The sequence below is a fragment of the Archocentrus centrarchus genome, chromosome 3 (genome assembly GCF_007364275.1).
Source record: "Archocentrus centrarchus isolate MPI-CPG fArcCen1 chromosome 3, fArcCen1, whole genome shotgun sequence".
NCBI lineage: Eukaryota > Metazoa > Chordata > Actinopteri > Cichliformes > Cichlidae > Archocentrus > Archocentrus centrarchus.
Window position 1 is genome coordinate 18050986 of NC_044348.1, and position 18139 is coordinate 18069124.

Sequence of the window (18139 nt, forward strand, 5' to 3'; positions counted from 1 at the left end):
CATCTGATATTTGCTTTACTTTTTTCACATTTAATAAGCCATTTTAAATTATGTTGAATTTTAACCTTTGTTACACATATTATTGTTACTTTATAAATTTTTTGGTAATATTTATACATGTTATTTGATTCCAATCAGATTTTTACATTCTATGTATTTAAACTACTTATCATAGGTTTGTTGAGTTTAACTTCATGTACTGTAACACAGAAATCTCCCAACTTTGGACTAAATAAAATATATTAATACCATCTGTATAAGGCCACAGAGCTGCAGGTATGATTAAGTATGTTAACTTAATTGTCTTTAGTATATGTCTCAAAACTATGTATGAAAATTGCAGTTTATTGAGTAGTTTTTGATGTATTAATTTTGCCTCAGGCCCTCATCCAGCAAAGCTCTTGGCTGTGAGGGGGAAAGTCCTGTTCAGTGTATCTACATATGCCTGGGGTTGCGACCTGGTCAATCAACCAGCAAAATTTGCCCCCACCCCTGCTCTCTGTCACAGGTGATCAAGGATATTAGAGTTAAGAGTAAGATGGATTTGATGCCCCTTCCTGATCCAATCCATCCATCGCTATTAGTTTGGAGTAGGTCAAAGTTAACGCACAGGCCACAGCATGTCACTCTCAGACACTCCTCACCCCATTCGTGAGTCACTCTCCTGTGAGGAAAAAAGGCACCTGCAGAAATCTCTGCCTGTCTCTGTGTTGGGACAGGTCCAAAAACATTTTGGGTTGAGTCCAGCAGAGAGCTCCAGTTGGTTGGGTGTAATTCTTTAAAAAGTCTTTGGTTAGGATTAGGCAATAAAAAAACAAAACAAAACAAAGAAACAAAAAAAAAAAAATGTGGTTAGAGTTAGGAAAAATTCCTTAGGGGTTAGTCACAAAGTTGAATCCAGTAGTGACTATTCATTTGCATTTGTCCCTGTCGCACAATGGTGATTTCATTTTCAAGGTCAAACGAATTTTTACAATTCATATCTCAATGATTTTTTTCGCGATGCAATTTGGTACTCAGGTAAAAACAGTTACTGTTGATAATTCATTGTGTTTTTCTATTTTAAATTAAACTACTCACTACTCACAATAATGCAAAGTGAACTACAAACCCTTGACAAAAACAACGACTGCCTGTATTTAAACTGTTGTAAATGACTTGTTGGCCTTATAATCTGTGAAATGTGTCAAAAATATCTCTCGTGAATTATATCAAGTCGTTTTGAGCGAGAAACAACGTTTCTGTCACAAAGTAGAAGATGAAATCACTTTTTGGCAAAGTGACTTTGATATATTCTTTATTTATCAAATCACTTTATGGCAGACGATTATTTTTTGGCATAACAGTGCAAAGTAATGTCGGCACATCAGTTGTTGGGGCCCCTGAGCTGTGCTCCCTACTTTACAAAATATATATTGTAAAGCGTAGTTATTGGTTGTGTCTGTCCGATGTATTTATTAGGGAAAAAAACGGTATTTTGTGAGCGGAAACAGCGCGGTGTGCCGCCTGTAGCCGTTCCGTCGCTGTGTTGTAACGGCCGTTTCCTTCAGTTAGCTGACGTTAGCCGTGAGGAGGAGCTGTTCCCCAGCAGCACCACGACCACACGGACACTTACCGCGGCTGCTCACTGCTGATGAGGCTGCTCTCATGTCGACTAAAGGGCCAGTGGCGACGGACGAAGTTAAAACTCTAATTTTTTAACTTTTCCTAAACTCTTCAGCGGTCACTTTTTTCAGCGACTGTATTTGTTTTAAAGACCAAGACTTAACGCGCAGCAGCAACGCCCCGCGGCGGGTGAGTATACTCCAGGAAATGTCTGTCGAAGAAACCAGCCTGTAGCATCTGTCAGGAGTTAGCACAAAAACTTTTAACTCGCTCCATTATTTTGCTTTGGGACTGCCTGCCTGCTTGCTGCTGGTCAAAGTGGCACAGTCTCATACAAAAGGAGCGCTGGCGCGGGGAAACATTTCCACACCTGCTTTAGTTTATCCTCAAAGAGAGCTCTCTTAGTTTTTCTCCACACTTGCTCGATAATTGGGACAGATGTTTCTACGTGAGAAACACTGGCTTTCTCCAGCTCTTATCACACTTCTTCTCAGGCATGCTTGAGTCGATAATGTTGGCAGCAGTTTGTTTGACAGAGGAAGCTGGCATGCAGTTCAGCTTTCTTGGCAGGATCTGTATTTAAAAAAAAAAAAAACTTTATTATTTCTTGGCTAATAAGTCACCTGACCACCACTGACAGCCACATGAGGACCAGCTGTGGATTATTAGATTTTAAATGCTCGTTTCGGTTAACCGATTGGAGCATGGGATTGAGTTTTATGCGCCTCTCACTGCCTGCTGCTGCTAAGTCCTCACAAGGTATTTTAATGACTAGATAGTTGATGCATGACCACCATAAACATTCATTTACATCACTTCTGCAGCGACCTTTTGTTTTTCTTGACTATTACATTTGAAGTTTATGGTACTTGCATATCCGGATTTTCCCAAGGATCTGCCTGCTTCTGTTTTGGACAGCTGCCCAGGGTGGGTGTTCCAGTTTAGCCTTGACAAATGATTAAAGCTGGGTTTTTTTGTTTGCATGGGTGGCAGCTTAACAGAAATCCATGCCCGCACATACCAAGGTACAGCCCTAAGTATTTCTGGATCTCCAGTTTTATTTAAACTTGACTTATGCTGGAAAACTTCTTTAAGAGTTTAATATCTTGTTCTAGACACCACTGGACAAACATTTATTTTTGCCATCCATAAGTTAAAGTTTTGAGTTGGGTATCTCAGAATTTCAGCTGAATAACTCAAACATCTGAGAAAATCAACTGAAACTGAAAAAAGTACTTTCATTTCAAATTATGAAGTTGAAATTTTGTGACTCTGTCAAATCTGGTCTGAAAATGTATTAACTGCCAAGATACAGTCTAATTACTGCAGTTTGGGTTTCTAAGTGACTCAGGTGTGTTGAAGCAGAGACATCTTAAACCTGCAGGACACCAGCCTTCGAGGCCTGGAGTTGAATACCCAACATTAGATAGTGGCTCCATGGTGTAGTACAGGGCTTTTCAACTCTAGGCCTCAAGAGCCCCTGTCCTGCAGGTTTTAGATGTGTCTCTGCTTCAACACACCTGAGTCAAATATAGAAGTCATTAGCAGGACTCTGGAGAACTTTACTGTATACTGAGGAGGTAATTCAGCCATTTGATTTAGGTGTGTTGGATCACGGACACATCTAAAACCTGCAGGACAGGGGCTCTCGAGGCCTGGAGTTGAAGAGCCCTGGTGTAGTAAACGCATTTGTGTTACATGCAAAAGCTCCTGGTTCAAGACAAAATCCAGCCTCATGGGGCTGAAATAAAGGCCGAGGTCGAGATAAATGGGAGGGTTGCATCAGGACAGGGCATCAAATACATGGAGCAGTCTGCTGTGGTTACCCCTTTAGGAAATAAGGGAGCAGCTGAAAGTATCATCTAGACATTATACAAGTATAACATGAATTGCTACTCTTGTGGTGTCTGCAGCTGACCATGAACCGCAACATTCCCCTTAGTTCTTATTTTAGGCGGTACAGTGGTTAGCACGGTTGCCTCACAGCAAGAAGGTTCCTGATTCTAGTCCTCTGGCCGGCTGAGGCCATTCTGTGAGAAGTTTGCATGTTCTCCTCATATCTGTGTGGGTTTTCTCCTGGTAGCCTGGCTTCCTCCCACAGTCCAAAGACATGCAAGTTATTAAGATAGTGGTTGGTGGACCTGTGAGTCACTGGCAGCATTTTCACACTGAGGATTTAGATTCTTATACTGAGAGTAAAGATGTCTTGAGTGTAGCTCTTTACCACATCTCTCACATGAAACCAGCATGTCATGTGCTTCTCTTGGAGTGGTGTAGATCCAGTAGAGGAGGATGAGGACCTGTGGGGTTGTTATTGATTATGAAAGATTTGCAGTCTGTAAAGCAGTAACAAGGACAAGGCCTACTTCTTCTTCCTCCTCATTTTTTGTGTGTTCACTGCTCTGTGTTTTCTTGCCTAACACAAGTGAAGATCATACTGTGCCATCAGAGCTTGCTTCCTTTTCACAGCTATGCTAGGTCTGAAAATTGCAGTGTGACTATGTTCAGTTTACCTCCAGCCGTACATTTTAGAGCTGTGCATCACCTTCTTTGTGTAATTCATTTTCTTTCTTTCTGCTTGTTAACTTGATGTTGTACTTTTTTTTATTATTTAAATGAGACGTAATAAGAACGTCTCTGATTAGCCTGATAATAGTCTGCAGAAATTTGCTGACACAATCTTCACTCCGGCAGTGGTTTTGTTTGACTCTGTCACTTCTGCGACCTGTTTTTACTGAAGCACATTTCATATATTGGCTCAAGCTTTTACATCAGTTTTTAAGCATACCATAGATTTTTTTTTTATTTTTATTATTTTTTAAACCGCACTCCCTAAGCATTTGGAAACTGATAAGTTTTGAGAGTGAAATATTTTCACATTCTTGCGTAATTCAGCAGTTGCCTAACAGTTTTTAGCCATGTTTTTTGTTTCTCAATGCACCATTGGGTGGCCAGTCTGGACTGCAGGCAAGCCAATTTAGTATCTGGGCTCTTGCCACAGAGTTGTGCTGTTGAAATATGTAGTTTGCTATTGTTTTACTGGAAAAAGATGTCACGTTCCAGAATCTATATACAGTTGTCTTTCGCTATATCGTGGTTCACATATTGTGGCTTCACTGTATTGTTTTAAAAAAACAAAACAAAACTCTTAATTCTGTATTGCGGAGTTTTTGCTATATCACAGAGTTTGCGGTATATAGGTATTTATATAACACCCCATAACTATGTTCATCCCTCAGACAACGAGAACACCTTTAGCGGAAATAGAAGTTACAGCCAAGGGCGAAGATACTGCACCACCTGATGAAGTGGTGCTTTCAGAAGGGCTGTAATGCTCTTCTTGGCTGTGCAGTACTGTGCATTCATCTCATCGTCATCATCTTCATCACTATCAGTACTGCACAGCTACATAATTCATCATCTTCATTCAAGTTGTAGTAAGCTACTGGAAAAGGTTTATAGGCGTGTGGGAAGGGTTTATAAAGCCTTAAAAAATAAATATAATGCTGCTACTTCGCAGATTTTCCTATCGCGGGGGTCTCCGGAATGTAACTCCCCACAATAGGTGAGGGATCACTGTATATCGTTTGGCTTTCAAAGGTGGGCGAGTTACCCTTGGCATGTTCTCTGATGCCCTCCATAACATCACAGATTTTGGAAATAGGCCGCATGGTCCCTAACCGCTTTCAGAAAATTTCATTGATCAGACTATAGGACAGTTTTCCGCTTTGTCTCAGTCCATCTTAAATGAGCTTGAGGCCAGAAAAGCTGGCGTTATTTCCTTTTATTTTCCTTTTCTGTTTTGTCTTTGCATATATATATATATATATATATATATATATATATATATATATATATATATAAATATAAATTTTTTTTTTTTTTTTTTTTTTTTTTTTTAAATTTGAGAATTTTGTGGAAGATTTTTTTCAATTTTACATTGCACATTTTCTGAACTACTTATCCAAGCAGGTTTTCACAGAGCAAACCCCACCCAGCCTGTAAATTCAGTCATTTCTCAGTCTTTTGTTGCCCCTGTCCAAACTTTGTTGAAACCTGTTTCCCCTGAAAAAATGTAAATGACTACACCAGTTTCAGCTTTGATGGTGTTGTTTAATCAGTTAACTGGTTTAAATGATTCTAAAATCTTGACAGCATTCCAGCTTTTTTGGAAATGGAGTTGCAGTTAGCCCCCAGGAGTAGATTCACTAAACCTCACAGTAGTAGCATTGAAAGTGTGAGGTTTACCCTCCTTTAGTTTATAACTGCCTGGCAACGTCTGTGCTTGGATTTAACCAGAGACTCATCTGCATGTTTCAACCTGCTAAGCTTTTAGTTCCTTCACACCAAACCATTGACACTCTTTTTCTTTTTTTTTTTCTCCTTGGCATCTCATAAGCCAGCAGCAGGATTTAGGTCAGGGCTCTGGCAGGGTCACACTGAAAGTTTTCTACTGGGCAAAAACAGTCTCAACTCCAGACTTTACTGTAGGCTTAGTCTAGTCTCGTAGTCTAGTTGGAGTTTTTTTTCACTGGATTTTTCCACACAGACTTTCTACCATCACATTCATGTTGGTTGAATTTAGTTTACAAAAAAGGTTCTGTCTTCTTTCTTTATTTTGTTGTGAAGTTTGTCCCAGCTGTCAGATTGTTTGAGCTTATGAGTGGTTCTCAGTGTGGCACTATCTGATAAATCTTGTCGATCTCTGTGGTGAAGAATCTAAATCTGTAAGGCACAAAGAGCACTGCTTAAAGGACAGAGGTTTCAAATTGACTGTTGTGCTGTTCATTATTTTCATCACTTATGTCCTAGTACAATAGTGGATTCTCATATTAAATATGCATATACTGACTTCATTATTAAAAACTTTGGCCAAGCAATCTCTATGAGCCAGAACACTTGAATCTTTACTTCTATAAAAGCTCTGACTTAAAGAGCCTTAAAATGGAAGGCAGTGAGGGGGTGCACCAAGGTCCTGTATAAGATAAATAAGGGTGATTTTGAACTGCTCAAAGCTAGGTCCAAAAAATATGGCATAATAGGTCCACTCTAATAGATATTACTATTAAACTTTACATGCTTATTTGTAAGTTTGTGTATAAACATATATATGAGGATTGCATTTCAATTATATAATAATAACAGATACCCTTTATTTGAAATATAGAATAAAAGTAGTTTCTTTTGAGATTTGTATAATGTTGCTGGCAACTGCTACAACCTACGTTTTTTCCAGGAGTCCTGATGGCTTTTAAAGTTATTAATAAAACCTCATTTAGACATTTTAACCTGCCTGAGTCAAAACAGACCCAGGAGCAGGAACATCACTGTTGTCCGATTTAGCGCTCTTTGCTCACCGTTTATGGCCACATCTGTGCTTGAAGCAGCCATTTCCCATATCCATCTCAGGGTGTTTATCATGATCTTGATTTTGCACATAATCTTAAGCTGCTTATTATAGTCCTAGATGAAGGGTTCAGTGGGGGATACAGTGAAAGAATGTAAGACTTGTCTGAATGCTTTTCTGATCAGTGGTCATATGATAAATCCACGCTGGCTTTTAACTGTTTTGACTGGACCCATTTGACCTTTACTAATGAAAATTTTACATCTAGCAGTTGCAACACACTGTGCTTCTTATTTCCTCAGAGTTAGTGTAAGGATGTGTTACTCCTTAATCAAAAAAAAAAAAAAAATTCAACATTTATCCCAAATATGTAGAACAATAATTAATAATTAGCTGAGAGAATTTGTAGCTATATTCAAACTGTAGGGGTTACTAAGAGGAGATAAACCAGAGTCTGTATTAGTGTGCGTCTTTGGCTGGAAAGGAATTTAAAATGCTTCCTGTCACTGTGTCAGCAAAATGAAACCGCTCTCACTTCGCACACATTAGCCCACAGTGCCATCGCCTGTACAAATCTACGCCTGGAAGGCACTTCAGCCTAAAAGAAGGAATGCATTTCTCCTGCCAGCATTAACTGTAGGTTAATTTAAACAGAATATGAGCCTTCTGATAGTTTGAATATGTGGAATAAAGTCTTAATATTAACCATGCTCCAGTATCTAAAGTGGTATTTAATAATAAAATAAGTTTCACTGGTTCTTTTGGATTATAAACAAATGTTCCTAAAAAACAAAGTTGATTAGTTCTATAGACCAGCAAAGAATTACACAGCAGAAAAAGGTGTAAGATTTCATGCTGTGTTATTAAAGGATGCGCCTTTTATAATGTAGTCAGTGTAATGTTGAGGTGTGGTTACATGCTGAGGTTGGCATCTGTGGTGCCACGTTCATGTTTAGTACAGTAGCTCAGTGGTTAACATGTTAATTCAAGCAAGGGTTTACAGTCTGGCAGGCACGCTTCTAAATATGCATATGTTGCCCTACCTGGATTTTTGTGCTTCAATCTAGTTTACATCAGAAAACTCACACTAATAGATGTGTTCCAGCATTTATTTTCATAGTTTTCAGTTAGGGTGCAATATTTTTTTTTTCTTCCTGTCCTTTTACTCAGTGTGGTTTAGGGGAGGGAACTGCCATGAAATTTTAATTGGCTGTCTATCACATACATTATCCAAACTAGCCCAAACTTCTCCAGTAGGATGAGGGTCCATCCCTGAACATATCCATATGACATTATTGAATCTTAGTTGCAGCTCTACCTAGTGGGAACAGGAAATGTTATGTACAGATTCAAGGTGGCTAATCTCAAATTTGGGTAAAACTGGGAGGAGCCCCTGTACAGATACAGGGCGATTTGTCAGCTAACCTGTAACAACTTCAAGTCCAATGAAAGTCAGTTAAATCTTGGTCCAAACAACAAGTTGTCTCTGGTGTGGTTCATTTTGGGGTGTGAAAGTACCCTGCTATTATTTTTTTTATTGGTCTAATATAGAGTACCTTTAAAAAAAAAAAAAAAGGCTAGTTTATAAAGTAAATTAACACTATGTATGTTGCACAACTGTCCTATGGTTTTGTATTTCATTAAAAATGTGTGGTTGCCAAAAAATTCCATGGCACACCTGGACTTGCCTTACATTTGCCAACATTTGTTAACCACTGGATTTATGTAATAGACTGTCTTTCTGTCTTTGGTACTCAGCCTGTAGCCTTCTGGTTCATACTGAAGACATAAATGGTTGTGTGGCAATTGTAGTTTTTTTTTTTTTTTTTTTGGGGGGGGGGGGGGGGGGGGGGTTGTTTGTTTTTTTTAGCTAAAATAAACAAACTGTAATAAATAATACTTTTGCTGGGAACTATACTGCTCAAAGAAATTAAACACTTTTCAATCAGAATATAGCAACATGTCAGTTAAGCGTCTGGGATATTGATCTGGTCAGTTAAGTAGCAGAGGGGGTTGTCAGTCAGTTTCACCTGCTTTGGTGTTAATGAAATTAGCAACAGGTGCACGAGAGGGACAATGAGACTATTCCCAAAATAGGAGTAGTTTTGCAGGTGGAGGCCACTGACATTTTTTTTCCTCCTCATCTTTTCTGACCTTTTTTTTTTTTTTCACTAACTTTGCATTTGTCTAGGGTCAGTGTCACTACTGGTAGCATGAAGCAATATGTGCCATTGCTAGAAGGTTTGCTGTGTCTCCCAGCTAGGGCTGGGCGATATGGCTAAAAACTGTATCACGATATAAGTACTTCATATCGGTCGATATCGATAATTATTGAATTTTTTTTTTAACCTATTTAAAATAAGGACTAGGAGAAAAAAATGCTACATTTAAACATTTTATTTCAACATTATTTAAACATTTTTATTTCAAATTTAACCTTCCTCAGAAATGGCAACACAACCATGAAAAACACTCAAATAAAAAACCATCCTTATCCTTATATATATTAGTGCTAGGAGGTGCTTTAGTGCTTTAGGAGGGTCAAGAGCGTGAAGCAGATTTCTGTAACCCGGCATCTCGACTGTATTGACTGGTTGCATGTCTTTGGCTATAAGATATGCCACTGCCTGGGTTATTTCTTTATAACGTTTGGATGATTCATCATAAGGCACTGATGTGGAATACCTTTCCATAGTGGTCTGTTGCTGCGGTCTTGCAACAGCAGATGCTGGTTGCTGTCGAACTCGGCTGTGCTCCAAAGGGATCGGCTAAGGTGGTAAAACAAGTTAGTCGTATTGCCGGGCTTGGCGGGGACGACAGTCCTGCACAATATGCAGACGACACTGGTCTGAGTACGGTCCGACTGACAAAATCAGAACTGCCACAGCGGTGAGCTTTCCACTTTTCACCGTGTCTCACACCAGGCCGGTTCAAGCAAGTTACACAAACAAGAGGGCGTGCACGAGATAACGAGGTGGCGCAACCAAGTTTGATACTGCTCCATGATTGGCTATTAGCATGTCACTCCATACGTTGCTAGGCACCAGAGGACCGACCAACCAATCTTGCTTCACAGGCGGGTGCATTTAAAGCGGAATCTTTGCTCTGGTTTATTCCAATGAAAAAAAAAAATATCGAATGTTCTATCGAGCGCATTTTCTATTGATATTGATTATGTGTCTATCGCGATACATATCATTATCTTTTTATCGCCCAGCCCTACTCCCAGCACAGTTTCAAGAGCATGGGGGAGATTCCAGGAGACAGGTAGTTACTCTAGGAGAGCTGGACAGGGCCATAGAAGGTCTTTAACCCATCAGGTATCTGTTCCTTTGTGCAGGGAGGAACAGTGCTAGAGTCCTACAAAATAACCTCCAGCAGCCCACTGGTGTGAATGTCTCTGACCAAACAATTAGAAACAGACTTCATGAGGGTGGTCTGAGGGTCCGGCGTCCTCTAGTAGGCCCTGTGCCCACTGCATTGTGACATTTGCCATAGAATACCAGAATTGGTAGATCCACCACTGGCACCTTGTACTTTTCACAATGAGAGCAGGTTCACCCTGAGCACATGTGACAGATGTGAAAGGGTCTGGAGAAGCCATGAGGATGTAGGCAGCTCCTTTAGGATGAAGGAATTAATACCATTGACTGGCCCCCACGCTCACCTGACATGAATCCAATAGAACACCTCTGAGACATCATGTTTTGGTCCATCTGACGCTGCCAGGTTTCACCTCAGACTGTTCAGGAGCTCAGTGATGCCCTGGTCCAGATGTGGGAGGAAATCCCCCCAGGACATTATCCATTGTACCATTCAGTTGTTGCAATGAAATTTTAGCAAAGTGGACTAGCCTGCTGCATCACTTTTTCACTTTGATTTTTGGAACATCTTTAAATTGAGCCTTCTGTATGTTGATCATTTTCATTTCCATCCTACCATTGCTAACACATTACCCAGTTCGTATCCATATAGATATCGATAGTGAGTTTTTTCCCATTGATATCTAATGTGTTTTCAAAGTGTTCCTTTAAATTTTATGAGCAGTGTATTTTCTACAGTGTATGAAAACTCATCTCTTTTGCTGGTGTGTGAAATCAAAATGCAGCAGGGATGAACATTGTCAGTCCAAAAGCATGACCTTTTTGATTTCTATGACTTTAACCTACAACAAATACTGAGTAATACCAGTGTCACTACACAGACACACTTGGTCACTGGGATGTTTGTTCATGACGAGTGTTTCCCTTTGAATAATAAAGGTGTCGTGTATTTTAGAGTTTTTCTTTTCTGTTTAAGGACTTTGGAAAAGACATGGACTAAAAGTTTACAAGAACTTTGTGTTTTACAACTTCACTCCATTCTCTGATTAATTTGTGAGGTAAAAAAAAGAAATGAGGACTACTTAATATTTACATTTTGAAAACAGATAAAGATTGTTGGCTGACTGAGTTGTTTTGTTCCTGTGTTTCAGAAATTAAGGCCTCACTATGTCTGATGGGGACTATGATTACCTCATCAAATTTCTAGCTCTCGGTGACTCTGGCGTGGGAAAAACAAGCTTCTTGTACCAGTACACAGATGACAAGTTTAACTCCAAGTTCATCACTACAGTTGGAATAGACTTCAGAGAAAAACGAGTGGTGAGTCGGTGGACTTTCATTGAGCTCTTCTTGGCTCGCTATGTTTGGCATAAAATCATTTTGGGAGGGCATCAGAGTGATGTGAGGAAATTATCTTAAAGAAATCCCAGTAGAAGGTTGTTTCCATTTGGTTTGTATCCACACAAGGACTTAAATATAATGAAATATAAGGATAAATGAACAAAAATAAATTTTTTAAATGCCCCCCTCAAAAACCAAAAGCTCAAATGTTAAATGCTGGTTAAGACAAAGGATTTAAAAACTTAAAGTACTTAAAGCAAACAAAAAATATTTTAAAAGATTTGGGCACCCTTTCTGAACCTTTGTGAAAGATATGAATATAACAAAGTAATTCTGAATAATTGTGACTGTAAACCATCAAGAATTTGCTTTATGTTTTGAATTGACTTTATATTTAAATTTTTTTAATAAAGAGTTGTTTGCATATAGATATGAATAGCATTAAAAGCAATGGTTTCATTTTCATTTTATTTTTAATTTCTCATTTCTTTCTGTTTTATTGTTGTTAATGTTTTTAAATCTTAATAAAGATATTGTTGGAGGAAAGAAGCACGTGTGTGGATTTTACTCTCCATTTTCGTGCTGTAGCATTTCCGCGTGTGCTACCGGCATTTATTGCTGCCTGATCAGGAGCTTAAACGCATTCCCACATCATTCAGTCCCACTGTTGTTACAAAAGATGAATGTTGCAACAGAAAGCTGAGTAATGACTAATCCCAGTGAGCAGCAGGCAGCACCCTCCTCAAGAATAAACACTTCATACCATTGGCAAACAGCTGAGCAGATCTCATATTTACTCTGTCCGCAATTTAATGCTGCTGACGTTCCGCTCAAATAAGAAAACCTGATGCCTGCTGGAGTCGTCTGTTTAGTAGAGGTATTTCTAATGTGTGATTTGAAAGTTTTTATTGTAACTGTTTTTTAAAATATAAAAACTTTATTTAAATTAATGCAAAATTGGGGAATATTTTTGGCTTGGAAACAGAAATCAGTTTTCAAATAGTTGAAAGTTGTTTGTTTTCTGTTGATGGATTAATCAGCTAACTGTTGCGGCTCCATATAAAACAAATAAACACACAGGCGGTTAAGTTTATTAGATTTTAATGATTTAAAACTTGTGTCAAACATAATTTTATTTTGTGTTTGTTTATGGGATAAAGCACACTTTCTCGCCTGCTCACTTATGCAGAGTGGAAAAACCTGTCATCCTCCTTTGGCTCCTCTGTGGTTGTTGGGGTGGATGTATCCTTAAATATCTGACTTGTTTCTGTTTCTCTCAGCTGTACAAGTCAACGGGTCCAGATGGCACATCAGGCAAAGGCCAGAAGATCCACATGCAGTTGTGGGACACTGCAGGACAGGAGAGGTAGACAAAGTTCTTCTGCAAGCACTTTTATAACCCCGTCAAACCTCCTTGCTTGTTTTTAACTGTCTTTTTAACATTGTGATTTTTTTTTTTTTTCCTTTCTTTTTTCTTCCTCTGACTGATTTCAGGTTTCGAAGTTTGACAACTGCTTTCTTCAGAGATGCGATGGGTTTCCTCCTCCTGTTCGACCTCACGAATGAGCAAAGTTTCCTCAACGTCAGACACTGGATGAGTATGTGTCCCAATGTGTTGAGCTGAAATCACATTTTTAGTCATGAAAATGGAAGATTAAATGAACAGTTCACAACTGGTGTAATTAATACAAGTGCAGCAGTCACTGGATAATTAAAAGGCCATCTCAGCAGAAGCCCTTCTGCTGAGATGGCCTTATATTGCCCGGACTCAATCTCTACATCAGGTTTAATGAAATTCATCTGGGCAGCTTTTCAGTAATCTTGCTGACAGACAGGCAAACCTCCACGTCGGTTCTGCCTTGGTGGAGAAATAATCTGTTTCTTGTTGACTGTGCACAAAGGCTTATTATGTCTGACTCATGCAGTTTGGTTGTAAGCGTAATTAAATTTAATCTTTCAGTTATTAAGCCTTTCCCTTCAAATCTTATTCAAACCTCAGCTGTATCAACTATTACGCGAATGACACCTTAATGTGTTTGTCACTATGGTAAGATATTTTCATGGAAACAGGACTGCATGCATAAGAAAAATCTCTGATTGGCTGTTTCAGCTCAGCTACAGATTCACGCATACTGTGAAAATCCAGACATCGTTCTGTGTGGCAACAAATGTGACCTGTCGGACCAGAGAGCAATCAGTGAAGACCAGGCTCGTGAACTTGCTGAGAAGTATGGGTACGTCTGTCTTTGATCCATCTGTACATGAACCTCTCCCTCAAACATTTGCCAAGGAGGCAGTGGCTGCTTTGTTTGCCGAAGTTTGGGCAGGAAAGTGTTGAACTAAATTGGTCCTCCTTGAAAAACAAATATTTGTGTACACATGTAAAAATATCCTGCTCGGGACCCATTAGACACACCTTTACTGAAAATAAAGACGTTCTATTTTGGTTTTTAAAATGCTTTAAATGCATTTGAGTATGTAACATCACTACCATTGAAGCTATGCTGGTTGATTTATTTTTATGAATTTTACTGTAATACACAAAATCTGTCCTTTTACCCGTGAACTCCTCCAAGACCATCAGGAGTTGAGCACCCAAACTTGGCACACATCTTAGGCCCCTGAAGGTTCTTATCTATGTTACATTTTATGACGTTGTCATGTTGCCTAGCAACCACTTAGCAGTGGGCTAAATTTACCCATTTGCACACCTTATAAAAGCATCATGTCATTTTAATTTCATTACAGTAACATCTAATTTATATGTACAAACACCATCACATCTGCCAGACAACCACCTGACAATGGACTAAAATGGCATAATGTAGAATGGTCATGTTTTCTGTAAAACCTGAAAAAAATGACCATTATTTTAAGAGGGTGACGATATCTTTTTGATTGCACCGCCTGACATGTTGGCCCAGTTTCCCATACAGGGATTATGTCTAATCCTGGACTAAATATTTTTTCCTATTGTGGTCTTCATTGACTTTTTCTTTTTAGTCTAGGAGCATGCTTAATCCATGAACGGGAAACCGGCCGAATATGTTTGAGCTATATTATAACTGCAGTCTTTGATCCCTTCTTTTTAACTGAGACCTGTTTCCATGCAGAGTCCCGTATTTTGAGACAAGTGCTGCAAACGGGCATAATGTGAGCAAGGCTGTGGAAGTCCTGCTGGATCTTATCATGAAGAGGATGGAGCGATGTGTGGACAAGTCCTGGATCCCCGACGGGACTGTCCGAGCTAATGGACCCTCCAGCCCAGACATCTCAGAGGGCTCCGACAGAAGCAGATGTGCATGTTAGATTTATTTTAAACATCTGTGTCCATAGTATGGGTGGGAAACCATGAAGAGGTATAACAAGATGGGAATTTGTGTATTATATTCTCTGTGATCGTCATTTGTGGCATTTAACCCAGACACCAGCGTATTACAGATTTACTTCCAGTTTGTCAGTACTGACTTAAATGCCTTTTGGATTTGGGTATTTAATGTAAATTTGTTTAATGAGTCTTTAGAATGATGAATTCATTTTGGTTGTGAGTTTGGGATATTTATTTCTTATGATTAATAGCTTAAATTTCCAGATCATATATTCAATATTTATAAAACTCCTATGTCTCGGTTTTATAAATATACTTGCTTTAGAGATAAATTAGCTATTTATGTACATTTAAGAACTTTAGGTTATGTACTACTGATGCTCTTCTGAATGTTCAGCTGAATGCTGTAGTCTCACCGGTGCCACAGCAAAAGAAAATGTAGCTCACACTGACCATCCAGTGTTAACTAGATGGACAGTTAACACTCTTTATTTTCTTTCCTTAATCTTTGTGCTTGTTTGCCTGTAAAATGATGGATCTCTGTTTCACTAAATCATCTAAACTTTATTATGTACAGTTAATTCCTATAATTACTAAAAGCTGCATTCAGTAGTTAGAATGAATAAAATGAGGCAAATAAAAACAGGACAGAAACTCAGGAATGGGGATCATTCAGGTTAACTATCCTGCAGCATAAAAGCCATGCAGAAAATTTTAAAATACATCAAGCCTTTGTGCATATTTGGAATTTTTTGATCTTAACATGTGACTTTTTTTTTTTTTTAAACTGAAATATCAGTGTGTGGACTTCCTGTGATTTAGGTCAATGATTTAGGAAAAAAATTATCATTACAAATTATTTTTGAGAGCTAACTTGGAGACTTAAAATGACTAAAATGGCCCCTGATACCTCCTGATTTAAATAAATGTAGAAGCCTATTTCCCCAATGATAACACTTCTGTCTGAAGAAAGGCTTTGAATACATTCCTGAATCTCTCCTGTGCACCCACAGAGCCAAACGTCAGACCCGACTAGTCTTTTTTTTTTTTTTTTTGTCATTTTGCCCACAGTTTCAGTTAGATCATGATTTATAATATTCCTGAAGTCTCTTACATGAATTCAGAAGACCTTAACAAATATTTATTGCTCTGGAGGGGTGTATTATGAAGCAAGTTCACCATAGCCAGGCTTTCTTGGTGTTAACTGGCTTGATAAAAACCTAAAACCCCAGTCATAGATCACTAGTATCACAACGGTGGTTAAATCAGGCTTTCTCCTTCAGGCTGTGAGCACACTCACATTTGATGCATCATTTCACAAAAAAAAAAAAATTAAATGGCAAAAGAGAAAAATGCTGCAGATGCTTGATTTATTTTATTTTTCCACTCAGCCCACTCTCAGTGCTGCAGTTTATTTGTAATGTGACAGCTCTGAAACTTTAAAACTTGTATTCAAAAGTTAGCATCAAATCTGAACGCACAGACTTTCTCATCACTTTAGATTGTTGCCAGATCAAAGTGATTATAGATTATAGTATTTAGCGAATAGAGTCGAAGTTTCTTGGTGAAAAATCCCCTACAAATGTAAGTGATCAATTTTGTAATCTGTGTGCTTGTAGCTGGAATTCCAGCAGAGCAAAACAGACTTGGAAGCAGCATGGAAGCATATTCCATGTATTCACCAGATGATGCAGAATATGTATAAATATGTCTTCATCTGGTGAATAGGTGTTAAATCCTCTGACAGCCTGGAATCATTCAGTTTGTCATTCAGCTCAACAGGTTGCAAGTATAAAACACATTTGTTCAGCAAGAATCTGTATCACACTGTTTCTTAATGATGTTCTGCAGTATTACTCTCGCCTTTTACATCTCTATCACTCATTACTCTGATAATGTCTCCAGTGAAGGAGGAGTTGCTCAGGTGGTTCATTTTTACGCAGAAGAAGAGTGAATGATGTGTCAAAAACCCCTTTTTATGTGAGCGTGCTCAGAGCCTGAAGCAGAAAGCCTCAAAGAGTTGATACTGGGATTTTAGGTTTTATCAAGCCAGCTAACGCAAAGAAAGTCTGGCTATGGTGAACTTGCTTCGTGGTACACCCCTCTGGCCTGTGCTTTCACTGTGTGTGGTTAATGTTTATTGATCAGGTGATGTGTGAGTACCAGAGTGTCTGAGTTCTGTGTTGAAGTGCTGGATGTAATAACAAAAGGAGCTGTCATTATTTCTAAATTCCCAAAATATAAGTGCTTTATTGGTTGTAAACCTTTTAGAACCAAACAGTAGGTTGCTGAATGTGTTTAAAACTGAAGCATGGATGTTGTATTATAATCGGGGCAATAACATGGGGCTTGCACTTTAGTTTACAGTCAGTTATTAGTTTAGTTTACAATCAGGGCATCCATTTAAAATTCTTCAGATCAATTTATTATACCTCTGATATTTTACATTAAACACTGAAGTTACATTTTATTTAATAGTTTGGCACAAATTGTCAGTCTTGTGTCGAGTATGAAAGGCTGAGAGATGTTTTAGTTGGGACATGAATAGAATTTTCAGACCATAAATTCAATATTTGAGTGTCACCAAGAATGAGTTTGATCATAAAACAGGCAAAACTAAAACATGTCATATTGTCAGTTGTGCCATACTTTCATATGCAAAATGTGTAAATTATATCCAGAAATAAACATTTGTATTTATGTATTCATTGAGGCTTTATCGTATGTGATTTTTTTTTTCTCAATGTTGACTGCAATTATACCAGATGCTTTTTATAGCCACTATTGTTATGTTATCTGTGTCAATATTCAAACTGTTTGTCCTGAATACATTATAGAGGTAGACAGTTTTTTTTCCCTCAGTTCTATAAAAAGTGACTTTACTTCAGGTTTTCAGATAGAACTGCACATCATGACGGTCACTGTGGACAGTTTTGAACTTGTATGTACGCTCACATATGTACACTGCTCAACAAAATTAAAGGAACAGTTTTCAGTTAGAGTATAGCATCAAGTCAGTTAAACTTCTGAATTTTGATCTGCTCAGTTAAGTAGCAGAGGGGGTTGTTAATCAGTTTCAGCTGCTATGGTGTTTTAATGAAATTAATAACAGATGCCCTAGAGAGGTAACAATGAGACAACCCCCAAAACAGGAATAATTTTACAGGTGGAGGCCACTGACATTTTTCCCTCCTC

The 18139-nt window shown here is 38.5% G+C and overlaps 1 protein-coding gene across 3 annotated transcripts; it reads left to right on the forward strand.

Annotated features, from left to right (window-relative positions):
* Window positions 1–1533: 1533 nt before the first annotated feature.
* rab27a (RAB27A, member RAS oncogene family) lies at window positions 1534–15898 on the forward strand. 3 transcript variants are annotated; one of them, XM_030726021.1, is made up of 7 exons: window positions 1534–1794; window positions 11252–11333; window positions 11427–11595; window positions 12897–12982; window positions 13111–13214; window positions 13727–13850; window positions 14730–15898. In XM_030726021.1, exons 3-7 carry the CDS (start codon window positions 11443–11445, stop codon window positions 14923–14925), a joined length of 663 nt encoding a protein of 220 aa, XP_030581881.1. In that variant the 5' UTR covers window positions 1534–1794; window positions 11252–11333; window positions 11427–11442; the 3' UTR covers window positions 14926–15898. The 3 variants fall into 3 exon arrangements, with proteins under 3 accessions (XP_030581881.1, XP_030581880.1, XP_030581888.1); XM_030726020.1 differs by lacking the exon at window positions 11252–11333 and having other exon boundaries at window positions 1535–1794; XM_030726028.1 differs by lacking the exons at window positions 1534–1794; window positions 11252–11333; window positions 11427–11595 and adding an exon at window positions 12390–12493.
* The last annotated feature ends 2241 nt before the right edge of the window (window positions 15899–18139 follow it).